Source organism: Aulonocara stuartgranti (genome assembly GCF_965226115.1).
Source record: "Aulonocara stuartgranti genome assembly, chromosome: 3".
NCBI lineage: Eukaryota > Metazoa > Chordata > Actinopteri > Cichliformes > Cichlidae > Aulonocara > Aulonocara stuartgranti.
The window spans coordinates 44,397,707-44,410,939 of NC_138941.1; the positions used below are offsets into that span (position 1 = coordinate 44,397,707).

At 37.9% G+C, this 13,233-nt stretch overlaps 2 protein-coding genes across 2 annotated transcripts; both read left to right on the plus strand.

Moving 5' to 3' along the window:
- Positions 1 to 3,362: 3,362 nt before the first annotated feature.
- On the plus strand, positions 3,363 to 6,694 carry LOC309703082 (uncharacterized protein; the record flags this gene model as incomplete). The annotated part of the gene is made up of 5 exons (XM_082527786.1): positions 3,363 to 3,594; positions 3,681 to 3,798; positions 3,930 to 4,024; positions 6,429 to 6,519; positions 6,633 to 6,694. Exons 1-5 carry the CDS (start codon positions 3,493 to 3,495, stop codon positions 6,692 to 6,694), a joined length of 468 nt encoding a protein of 155 aa, XP_082383912.1. The 5' UTR covers positions 3,363 to 3,492.
- Positions 6,695 to 6,810: 116 nt separating this feature from the next.
- Positions 6,811 to 11,880, plus strand: LOC309701960 (GTPase IMAP family member 8-like). The gene is made up of 3 exons (XM_082526314.1): positions 6,811 to 6,999; positions 7,424 to 8,299; positions 10,611 to 11,880. Exons 1-3 carry the CDS (start codon positions 6,993 to 6,995, stop codon positions 11,315 to 11,317), a joined length of 1,590 nt encoding a protein of 529 aa, XP_082382440.1. The 5' UTR covers positions 6,811 to 6,992; the 3' UTR covers positions 11,318 to 11,880.
- Positions 11,881 to 13,233: the final 1,353 nt, after the last annotated feature.

Below are 13,233 nucleotides of genomic sequence, written 5' to 3' on the forward strand. Positions count from 1 at the left end.
ACAGATGTTCGCATTATTGCTGGGTGACCAGTTTGCTGAGAAGCTGATATGAAACACATGAAGCTTTGAATGATAAACAAGAGCGTATCCAAGTGTGTGAACAGCAAAATATTTAAATCAGCAGTTAGTGTAAATTAGCTAGTTAGCCTAATTTCACTTGAGTTTAAGTGATTATGTGCTACTTTTAAGCAATATGCAATACCCCTATAATAAAATAGGTAACATCTCATATTCTTATTAAAAGCAAAACGAAGAGGCACATTAGCTGACTGATCATTCTCACAAAAACTACTCATAAGCCTATAAAATAATAACACATGAACCTGTAAGGACAGAGTTTTGCAGCTCTGCATGATGATAATACAGCTCTGGAGAAAAAAAGTGACCAACTAAGAGGAAGAGACAACAAGATTGTTGTATTCTTTTTTAAGTCTCTATTTTATCTTGATTTCCATTTTATTTGCAAAGTTTGTTTTTACTCTCAATCCTTAAGCACTGATAAAAAGCAGGGTCAGGAGCACCTGAACATTTTGGCTTGAATGATCATGTCTATCTGTGTTGTATGTGTCTGTCTTCATTATGTCTCTATTGGCTTTTTCTCTCTTGAAAGGAGAGAGTGTGCAATCAGCAGTGTTGGTCAAGTTACTTGAAAAAAGTAATCAGTAACTAATTACTGATTACTTCTCCAAAAAGTAATCCCGTTTCTTTACTGATTACTTATTTTCAAAAGTAATTAATTACTTAGTTACTTAGCTACTTTTTAAAAACACGATTTACAACCTGAATAGTTGATAAAGCCCAATTCTACTTTTTCTGCATAATCCATCATAGAAAATGTAATCAAATGGAAAGGTCCCTTTTTAAAACGTGTTTTATTAGTTTTAAGCTTTTAACTTTATGCATCAAGCAAAAATTTAATTATATGCAACATTCTCTGACTGGAAGAAATTTGTTTAACATTGAAACCTATTTTCTACACATTCCAGCACATAAAATAAAATATTTTTTGTGTTTACACTCACTCTTTCAAATAGATGCAAGTAAAACACAGCAGAAAATAAATAAAGTCAAAGACTAGCGGTCCTTTTGCTCTATTTTCACCCGTAAAGCAGGAGTGTTGTAGGCGGAGGTTTGCCCTGGTGCAGGTGTGCCGCGGCGGTCAGTGGAAGAATCCGCGAGTTTCTCTGTGAATTTCCGTGGTACGGAAATACGTGGTAGCGCACTCGGTGCTTGCTTGGAAGTTTAGGGGGTTTTTTCGCTGTAAAAAGAAGTTTTCTTCTCACGCACAACGGACGCTAATGTTTTTGTCACTTTTTATGGAATCAAACTCAAAGTAAGGTCAGTACTTCCACGCTTTAAACGCTGCATGCTCATAATCTCTCCGCACTCCATTTATTATCCATTGTTGATCTGCACACAGCTGTTGTCATGAACATCGTACTCGCTTACTCGCTTACTCGCGTACTCGTGGGAAACAAATTTCCCACGTGTGGGACTAATAAAGGTTATCTTATCTTATCTTATCTTATCTTAAGTCACTGTCATGAGAATTTCTCGCAAAAAAATCACGGGTTTTAGTAAAGCGGTAACGCAGCGTTCCTACAGGAAAGTAACGGCAACCTAATTACCGTTATTGCAATAGTAATCCCTTAGGTAATCGGATTACATCTCTGGTAATCAGTATTTGTTTGTGTGTTTGTTAGCAGTTTAGCATCCAGAGATTTTAAGATCTTGTGTTCTAATTTTGTGTGAAGGTTGATACCAATAACAGCTCACGTTGATTTAATTTAGGTGAAAATCACATCAAAGTCAAACCAAATGTGATAATGAGCAAAGATTTTATGTTACCCACAATTTTTTAATGGTCATCTTTAAACTTCATAAGAATATACTAGGCCTTGGGGGACATGAGTACCTAAGTTGAATAAGCATTTGACCTTGGCTTCATGTTTGAAGATCAAACTCACCTTGGAAAAAAAAAAATCAAGAAATCATATTGAGTAAACATCTTATTTGAAAGGACATGAAAAGAGCTGTAAAACACATCTTGATCCTCTTTTATTGCCACACCAACTGAAGGCTGTTCAAGGCAAAGTGTAAGGCAATATGTTTGTGTTGGCTGTCATAGTAGTCTAAGGAGCTTGGAAAGAAAGCAACTGTAAAATCTTGTTGCTTTCTTTCGAAGCTCCTGGATGACTGAGAACCATCACAAACAGCTGTACAACACATTTTTATTTTTTTCCATGCAGTATGTCACCTCACGACATCACAATGGTATTATAACAGGCTAAAGTTAACATGTTGTATATTCATAAAACAAAGTTTTTGCTTTTTCCCTTTCGCAGGAGTTCCAATCTCCAAGTGTTCTTATTTATTATAAGTTATTTGCCTTTTTTTAATCTGCTGCCAGTCACTCATCCAAAATACATCTTTATCTGAGATTTCCTGTTTAAATAAAGATACATGTGTAATATGTTAAACTGCTTCAGAGAAGCTGCCACATTTAAGTCCTCAGAAGTGAATTTCATATATGCTTTATATGTTTTGTATAAATACAACCCAAATGATTAGAACTAAAACCATCATACTTTGGACACTAGATGGCACCACCATCAAGCTCTCTTGTCAAAAATGCACTGCCTACATAAAAGAATCTGTTGCTGGAAGGATTTTTTTTCTGTGAAAGAGACAAAATGCAAATTTATTAAACTGATTGCCTATTTTATCACTTAAAAAGAAAAAAATAATACTAGCTGAATTTAAGTTTCAGATTTAATATGAATTTTATTTTAATTGTCAAACATATCAGCCATATTTCCTTAATGATAATCATTAATCGCCAAATGTTTCTACCATTACAGCAGAAAAATTTGTACATTTTAGTACAACTAGCATCGTTCCATTTGTTTGGTTTGTCCATTCATGCACAGTTTTCTAAGCCAATCTTGTCCATATTGCATCAGTATTATTGAACTTGACCCCTGACACAGAGCAGTGCCATCTCCTGTTTTCTTGTCCAGAGATGCTGTACAGTCCAGTCCAGGCATTGTGAGGTTTTTCCACATACCTGTATGCCAAACAGCTGTATGTACAACACTAAGATGTTTTTCACAAAATAATGTCCTATTTAATTTCACATGTATCAATCTGCTGCCTTACTAGTATTGTTATGGCTGTGTGCTGGCAGGCAGGAAGAGAGGACCCAAAATTAGTGATGGGACGTTCTGTATCGAGGCTTCGGAGCGTGTGTCGAGTAATGGAGGGGGCGTTTCCGCGAAGCGCGTATCGAGGCTTGCTTCATTTATGGGAGGAGCTGAAAATGATGACGTCCGAAGCCTCGCTGCCCGGCTGTACCACGTGACTGGTTCATGAAGTGGTTCGAACTCTGTCGCGAGATATGACAGCGATATAAACCCCTCAGACTTCATTCAAAATGTGGGTGTTTGATGGAGAGTTGCGGTTAGAGAGAGTTTGGAGACCGTTTGGAGGTTTATGAGAGTGAGGAGAGAAAGTCAGGAGAGAATGGAGCCAGCTAAGAAGAGGAGGATGTCCTCCCCTGTGTGGGAACATTTTGATCTTATTCCTCCCAACAAGGTATGTAAATTTCTACAGAAGATGTATTTTCATGATACTGATGGTGCAATACAATTTATGTTGAGCTGTCTTGACTTTTGTACAAGGTGAAGTGTTTGCTATGTGCCAGGGAGCTGGGATATAACAACAACACCTCATCCATGCTTAGGCACTACAGAGCTTTGCATGAGAATAAGAGGAACACCGATTGTGGAGCAAGACCAGGTGAGCCATCAAATGCAATGATAATATAGCATGCAGTAATGTTACTAAATGATATAACAATATTATACAACTGTTATAAGTTACGTGTGTGATATTTATATTTGTGCTTTATCTTTATTGTCTTTCCTCAGGAGAACAATCTCAAATAGATGAAAACCTGGTTAGCATGGTGATTGAGGACTCCCAGCCATTTAGCATTGTGGAGGACAAAGGATTCAAAAGACTTGTTAAATCATTAAATCCTAGCTATGTTCTCCCCACTAAAAAGGCCATAAAAGCAGTGAAAATTTAGTTTTTACAGAATAAAATGTGAACAGGCAGGACTGAGGCTCAAAGCCTCAGTGTGTAGCTGTCCATACCTCAACGTTACAAAAGCACAACTACTGTCCACACCCCAACCACACCTCACCTCACAGTAAATGATCATTTCCATTTTAAGCATTTCCAAATAATCATTTTCCATACTGCCAGTATAAATATACACAGTATACTGCCATCACTACAATATAGATGTTTTACACACTCCTTTTGTTGTTGACATTTACAGGCTGTGTGCAAAAGGCCACACTCTTCAAATTCATGCCAGCTATTATTTTTACGTCCAGTAGGTGTCCTGCTAGAGCAAATGAAGCTTCATGAAGCTTCGCGTTGGGGTGAACCAATTGGATGAAAAGCTTCAGTGCTTCATGGGGCTTCATCTGCCCATCACTACCCAAAATGCAGGACTCACAGAGGCAAAGGTAACTCAAAAATACTCAGCTTTACTGCTGAAAAGCAACTGAACAAAAAACTAACTAAACTGAGAGTACTAGTGATGGGACGTTCTGTATCGAGGCTTCGGAGCGTGTGTCGAGTAATGGAGGGGGCGTTTCCGCGAAGCGCGTATCGAGGCTTGCTTCATTTATGGGAGGAGCTGAAAATGATGACGTCCGAAGCCTCGCTGCCCGGCTGTACCACGTGACTGGTTCATGAAGCGGTTCGAACTTTGCCGCAAATAATCATTTTCCATACTGCCAGCATAAATATACACAGTATACTGCCATCACTACACTATAGGTGTTTTACACACTCCTTTTGTTGTTGACATTTACAGGCTGTGTGCAAAATGCCACACTCTTCAAATTCATGCCAGCTATTATTTTTACGTCCAGTAGGTGTCCTGCTAGAGCAAATGAAGCTTCATGAAGCTTCGCGTTGGGGTGAACCAATTGGATGAAAAGCTTCAGTGCTTCATGGGGCTTCATCTGCCCATCACTAGAGAGTACACAAGAAAATAAACAGGCAGGCTGCCAAACAGAAAGTGAGGGTGAGCAGACGTTAACGACACAACAGAGAGCAAAGGAAACACAGGGCTTATATACACAGGGGAGTAATCAGGGAATGGGCAACAGGAGGGAGACACAGCTGGGAGAGATTAGGGCTAACGAGACAGGAGGGAAGTAAAATTTAACACACAGACATCAGACATGAACCTTCAAAGTAAAACAGGAAACGAGAAACAATTTACAAAGACGCAGATACAAAATAGAACCAGAACATGAATCACAATACAGAAATATACCAAAATATAAGAAACTGAAAAAGCTGGGTCAAAATGACCCAGAACCGTGACAGGTACTCACTAAAGTGTGTTTAGTGTGTTTTATTTATTCAGCCAAGCAGCGTTTTTCTATGCCACAGCCGTTTTCTATCTAACATGCACACTCCGATGAACATATCGGAGAGCAACTTGGCATGTTTCACGTGCCGTCTGCAGCAGCCACAGATTGAAACACCAACTTTCCGATTACCTGCTCTGCTTCCTGAACTACAGCCGCCAATAACTAACCTATGATTAATGTTATTTGTCCACAACTGAAACTCAGCACTGTGACTGCTTCAGTCATTGTACTTGTATAATTGCCAAATAGTTTGACCTTACTCAGAAACAAGTTACTCCACCCTAAAACGTGGTATTAGCATTCAGCTGTCATCTTTTCACTGTGACCCATATTCTATGAATCAGGATTCATAGGTAGCCAGTAAAACATGTCATAACTTTTTTTTTCAATTAAAAAACAAAAACACCACGTCCAAAGGGACAGAATCAGCTTTTTGGTATTTACCTGGATGATTAAGCATGCATCAAGATCATTTTTAATCATTTTTCTGTTGCATATTGATGCCAGGCTTATCTTCTAGTTATCCCTCGTTCTGTGTAAAAATAGGTGTCTGAAATAACCATATTTTAACACTCAGAAATGCTGTAAAATGGATAAACAGTGCTGGTATTGACATGTTCTAGATTGAGATATTATGACAAAGTTTTTAAAAATACAGGATCATAATAACAGTTATCAGCTGGTTTCAAAAAGATTGGATTTGATGCAATGATTGCTTTTTAATAACTGAAGTTCATGCACTGCAATGCATGTGTCAGTAAACCTTTAAGAATTCACTTCTTGGCATACTTCATGCATATTTAACTTTGGAATATAACAAGGTACTCGCCAACATTTTTACAGAAATCAGTAAAAGAACAATTATCATGTTTGTCACGGTCCCCTGCCTCTCTGGCTGGCCCACGCTCGCAACAGGTGTTGTTTGTGCTTCTGTCTGTCTGTCTCCTTCTTCCTCTGTCGCCTGAGCAGAACGGGTTCCTGCCTTTGGCCTACACACCTGTGGAGGATGATGAACACCTGCACCTCATTTGCCTACAACTATTTAGAAGGAAGAAGCGCAGTATTCATCGCTGGATTGTTGTTTGACTCGGGCTAGTGAAAGCCCGGTTAGAAACTATTTGCATTGTTCGTGTGAATTTTGCGTCAGTTGTAGTTTGACTCTTCTGTGCACAGATATCCTGGACCTGTTCCTATTGCCTGTGGAGGCTCGAGAAAGAGCAAGTGGAGAGTGGTAGGCGAAGTAGCAAAGGAGAAGAGAGAAGACAGCGTTTTCTCGTCCCTGTCCCCTTGGATTCCCTGGAAACTCGACCCCTGCACGACTACATCACCTGCTTCACTATTGTACATATGTGCACAATAGTTCTTTCGCACAGTTGGCCAAGTGTAGAAACACACTGTGAGGTAAGCTCATACTTAGTTTGCTGCTGAGAAACAAGTCCAACAGGTACAGAAACAAAACAAAAGGCGCAGTCACAACGTTCACAGGATCTAAGTAATCGTGTGTCTCCGCTGATTTTGCTTTCTTCCAAAAACATGGAAGGTAAGTCACACTTATTACCATGTATTCTGTTTTAATAAATAACAGAAATGTGGGATCACAAAGGAAGAAACTTCTCTCGACCAAACCAAAATGTATTGGCTTAGTCAGTCAAGGTTATCTACTCCACTGAATACCTAAAGTAATTGTATAAATGTTACCTAATATATTGAAGGGTGTAATATTATAGCAGAAAATTACAGAGCATGCTTTCAGCTACTTTCTACAGCTAAGTACTTACTGATTTGTAAGCCTTGGGACATTTTACTTTTACTTTAAACAAAGAAGACTGGACCATCATTTTTCAGTTAAAGCTTGTATATGTTGTCATAAAGGTTTTATTTCACTGTACTGTAAGTTTTTGATTATTTTGTTTTAGACAGTGTAATAGATAAATGACGGGCAATGAATCATTACTGTTTTATAGACTCAGCAAGAAGGATTGTGGTCCTGGGAAAAACTGGAGATGGAAAGAGTCTTACCAACATCCTGCGTGGAGAGCCTGCATTTAATATAGATCATTACGCCTCATCTGGAACAAGGGAATGCCAGTCAAGGATTATATCTATCAGTGGAAAAACCATATTATTTATTGACACTCCTGGATTTTTTGAAACAGACAGATCTGAGCAGGACATGAAGTCTGAAATAGTGAGGTGTATCACAGAAAGTGCTCCTGGTCCTCATGCTTTTCTCATTGTGGTTAAAGTGGAGAAATACACAGAGCATGAAAAGGGTGTGATAGACAAAATAAACCAATATTTCTCAGATGAAGCGCTTAGATTTACTATAATAATCTTTACTCATGGTGACCAGCTTCCTGAGGGAATGAAGATCGAAGAGTTTGTTAAACAAAACAACGATCTGAGGGATCTGATCAAGAAGTGTGGGGGCCGCTGCCACGTCATTGATAACAAATACTGGAAGAGCAACCAGGGAGATGAATACAGGACCAAGCAATACGAGCTGGCAGAATTACTCAAAAAGATTAACACGATTATTAATGCAAACAGAGGAGGCTACTTCACCAATGAGATGCTGCAAGAGGTGAAGAGAGATATACAACAAGAGGAAGCCTGCATCAAACGATCTTTTCCAGATATTACAGAAGAAGAAACTGCAACAAAGGCAAAAAATGCTGTGTTTGATATGCTGTTAAAAGCTGCAGGAGTTAAAACTGGAGCTCTACTGGGTTCATTCCTTGGAGGGGAGACAAAATTAGTGAAAGAAGAAATAAGTGTAGGTTCAGCAGCAGGAGCAGCTGAAGTGAAAGGAATACTTCCAGACACAGCAACAACTTGGGGTACCAATGAGATCAATGAGATTCTGCAAGAAGTGAAGAGAGATATTCAACAAGAGGAAGGTCGCATCAAACAGTCATCTCCAGACTTAACAGAAGAAGAAACTGCAGCAAAGGCAAAACAATCTGTGTTTAAAAATCAGATGTTTAAAGCTGCAGAAATTACAGTAGGAGCTCTACTGGGTGCATTTGGTGGAGCAATAAAATTAATGAAAGAAGGTTCAGCAGGAGCAGCTGAAGTGAAAGGAATACTTCCAGATGCAGCAACAACTTGGGGTACCTTTTTTGTTAAATCAAACATTTCATTCAACCTCAAGTGTTTATCAGTGATATATGCATACACACACACACACACACACACACACACACACACACACACACACACACACACACACACACACACACACACACATAATTAAATGTTTTATTTATCAAAGAAACATGCTTACAAATACATACGGTTAACAAAGTTTCTATAACAAATACACACAGTGTAAGTAACATCAATTAACAAAAATCATGACAGGCTGACAGACTCTTTGTCTGTTAATTGAAAAATATCTCAAAGAGTGATGTTTGGGCCACAGTAAGACTGATCACTGCTGGTACAAAGTGATGGTAAAACAGGTGCATAACAGCTGGTTAGAACTTGTGTTTTTCCGGAAATTCTGCAAAGACTGCAAAGCCGGTCAGGTCAAACCTTCCACTGGTGTCTCATTAGCTGATGTTCGATGTTTAGCTCTCTTATTTACTGATATGTTTCATCATTGGTGAAGGGTAGGACCACCTCTATTTTAGCTTTATTGAAATTCAGGGCATTGACATAACTTTTCCTTTTTGAATTATGATACGTTTGCATTATGTTTAGTTGCTTTAGAGAAGCTACCACATTTAATATTTCAGAAGTGAATTTCTGTAAATTTATAAATGCAGCCTGTTGATTAGAACTAAACCATTAAAGTTTGGACCCTAGATGGATGGAATGAATTACTCCACCGTTCCTGTACCTTTACAGTTTAAATTTGTTTTGCTTAGTGATACCTTGATTGCATTTTTAACAATTTTCAGCTCAGTCTATCCTGATTATCTTTATTTTCTTTTATCAGAATATGAGACAAATGTCTACTGAGTCCAGGACGAGCAGTACATTTAGTACAAGAGTCATTTTAAATTTTGCTAAAAATTAAAAGTCACTTTCACCACCTGACAGCATGTAGTATCCTGTCATGCCATTGTGATCAGAAGTTTAGAAACTATAAGTTTAAAAACTCTAAGTTTGGAATTTGACACCATGACGGTAAAAATTATTTCAGTAGTATCCAATCAAATCATGATGCCCTTAAACTGAAGGATTATTAAAAGCCATTATTAAAAGAAAAAAGAAACCTCAGCCTGTTCAGGAAACCTTCTATTCAGTGTGGAGAAAAAAAACAAAAACAAATCAAGCTATTATTGTTATCAAGATTGGGCTGTACAGGTGAACCCAAATGCAGGACAACATGACTTAAATAAAAGCAAGCTTTAATATAACAGTCCAAAATAGAGAGTCCAAATGTATTTTTAAAAAAGTCCAGAAAGAAGACGAAATAAACTAGATATGATATATATATATATATATATATATATATATATATATATATATAGAGAGAGAGAGAGAGAGAGAGAGAGAGAGAGAGAGAGAGAGAGAGCGATATATATAGATAGATAGATAGATAGATAGATAGATAGATAGATAGATAGATAGATAACAGATATTATGAGAAACTAGAAATTAATTAGTCAAAAGATTTAACTCAGGACAGGACATGAGGGAGTTTACACAAACAGTTTGAGGAAACTGGGGAGGAGATAGGAGTATCTCAACAATGAGGGCAGACTGGGGATGAGACACAGGTGAAAACAAAAATGGCAAGTAAAAAAACTAACTCAAGGCTTGCAAAAATATTTCTTTTGTAACACAGAAGCTAACCAAAAGAAAAACACTAAGCAGAGAGGCAAAAATACTCGTGCATGGCAACTCAAATACAGGGAGAAAAATTTCAGGCAACTGTCAGGGAACCATGACTCCTGTTTATAAAAATGTAGACATGAAGAAAAACACACGATTTTGCGTGCATGTGTAGCAATGCTGTACTTTTAGTTTTTAGATTAGTTTTTTTTTTTTCATCTTTATTCATACAGGAAGTCCCATTGAGACCCAATGTCTCATTTGCATTGATTCTCCAAATGAGTATGACTGCTGTATGATTGATAAGATAATCCACTTATACAGAGCAAGACAAACAACTGACATTTAACCATTACTGTCTTATAGAGTCACCAAGAAGGATTGTGCTCCTGGGAAAAACTGGAGCTGGAAGGAGCAGTATTGTCAACACCCTGTGTGGAGAGCCTGTGTTTAAAGTAGATCATACTTGCTTTTCTGGAACACAGAGATGTCAGGCAAAGTTCATGTCAGTCGGTGGAAGAATGGTACTCTTTATTGACACTCCTGGATTTATTGACGCATACAGATCTGAGCAGGACACGAAGTCTGAAATATTGAAGTGTATCACAGAATTTGCTCCTGGTCCTCATGTTTTTCTCATTGTGGTTAAAGTGGAGAAATACACAGAGCATGAAAAGGGTGTGATACACAAAATGAACCACTATTTCTCAGATGAAGTATTTAGATTTGCCACAGTACTCTTTACTCATGGTGACCAGCTTCCTGAGGGAATGAAGATCGAAGAGTTTGTGAATGAAAGTGAAGGTCTGAGCGATCTGATCAAGAAGTGTGGGGGCCGCTGCCACGTCATTGATAACAAATACTGGAAGAACAACCAGGGAGATGAATACAGGACCAACAAGTATCAGGTGGCAGAATTACTCAAAACCATTGACAAGATTATTGAGGCAAACAAAGGAGGCTACTTCACCAATGAGATGCTGCAAGAAGAGAAGAGAGATATACAACAAGAGGAAGGTCGCATCAAACAGTCATCTCCAAACATTACAGAAGTCAGGTGTCTGATTCTCTAACATTTGATTGGTTGCCGTGCAAAGTAAGGCAAGACAGGTCAACAAAGGCAAAACATAGTATGCTTGATAATGCGTTTAAAGCTGTAGAAGTTACAACAGGAGCTCTGTGCGCATTTGTTAGTGGGTCAATAAAATTAATGAAAGCAGAATAAGTGTAGGTTTAGCAGTAGGAGTAGTTGCAGAAAAAGGATTGACGATAGATGCAGCAACAGTATCTGGCACAGTTTCTCCTGCATCTGCAGAGCCAGAATTTGAATAAAATCAGGAGTACCACACTTGATGGACATGAAACTGATGCACAGTGAAGAAGCAAAGAAAGCAGACTACAATACTGCAGCACACTTTTTTAAAAATGTAAAAATGGGCTAGATTAAATATAAGATTTATGAGATCCTAGTAGGTTAACAGTCCACAAAAGTACACAATCAGCATATAATTGCTAGTTAATTTGGCACGACTACTGATACTCACCTTTGCAAATTGCCACCACAGATTCACTATTAAAATTATAGAACAGCAATAGTGAAAAGACTTTTTGTATCTATTTGTTCATCATGATTGGACTTAGTTTAAGAGTTTTTGTTGAATATTTGTTGTAGATATGTAAATGAAGTAATGTATGCTTAATATATGTAAACATGTGATTCCCTCTCTGAATTTGTCATTAAACGTTTTTATGTTGCAGTTTAGATTTCAATCTTTACCCATGAATAGGTCCATTACTCCAGCTTGAAAAATCTCTGGGTATGACAATAATAGATCTATAACTTTCAAATAACCCTTGCTTCTGTTTTGCAATGTTTTTTTGTTTTTTTTTACAAAAAATGTTGAATAAAAAATAGCAAACTTTTTCACATGCCAACATGTAACCAAGGGTCCTCATTTTATTCATAATTTTCATTTTTTAGCTGGAAGGCCTCATGTTAATGATGGGCAGTAATTAACATTTTCAGTTACTTACATTTTGATTCATTAATTCAACTGAACCCGTTAAACCTCCTTAGCAATTTCAGCCAAACATGTTTAAGAGACCGTGGCATGTTACACAGTAACTTTCATTTTTACTTAATTTGGCTTCCACTGACTTCACTTCAGCTGAACCTGCTGATGAGGTTTAACAAGTTCAGTCAAAACAACCACAGTCATTTGCAAACCAGAACAGTAAGGGAAACTGCTGAAATGAGTGGATGATTTTAAGTTGTTCTTTTCTTTAAAAAAAGAAAAAACTGATTTGATCTTAAATTAATTTTATTATAAACCATCGTTAATGCTTTAAAGTGTTGCTCATGTTGCCAGATTGCTATCAAAGTTTCATTTATTAAGAAATGTAATGAGTGAGACAAAATGCAAAAACTAAAATGAAATATGAAGACTTTTGTATTCCGTAAATATAACTTTGAATAAATTATATGTAGTTCACAGAACAAGAGAATATATTAAGTCAGCAGTGTAAGGTTTCGGTGTGATGGCTTATATACAGTGGCAGTTTTTCATATGGGCAACATGGGCCATTGCCCAGGGCAGCATCGTGGTGCGGGTGGCATCATGGGCATGGGCATCGGCAAAAAAAGTTGCTTGCACCCATGCTGCCCCGACATCATGCCAGCGCATTTTGGGGATTTTTGCAAGGTGCGCCTGCTGCTTGCTGCTGGCCACACAGGGATAAGAGGAACGGGGTGGCAAGTGATTTTACGCTGCATGGCTGGAGCGGCAATTAATTACCAGCTTGCAAAATAAAACAAAATAAAAACAAACCAACAAACACAAAAAACACCAGACATTATGATATAGATTCAAAATTTGCACTGATGTGTTTTCTAAATTCTACTAAAAACATATACGTGAAAATAAGGACGAGGGCCCTCGGTGCGCCTGCTTGCTGCAGTCTCACACACAACCTGTCAAAAGGGGAGGGG

Bases quoted from the DNA above. Each gene is read 5' to 3' on its own strand.
- LOC309701960 (XM_082526314.1), top strand. The intron at 8,300-10,610 runs GTACCAATGAGA...ACTGTCTTATAG, and splicing joins AGACACAGCAACAACTTGGG to AGTCACCAAGAAGGATTGTG.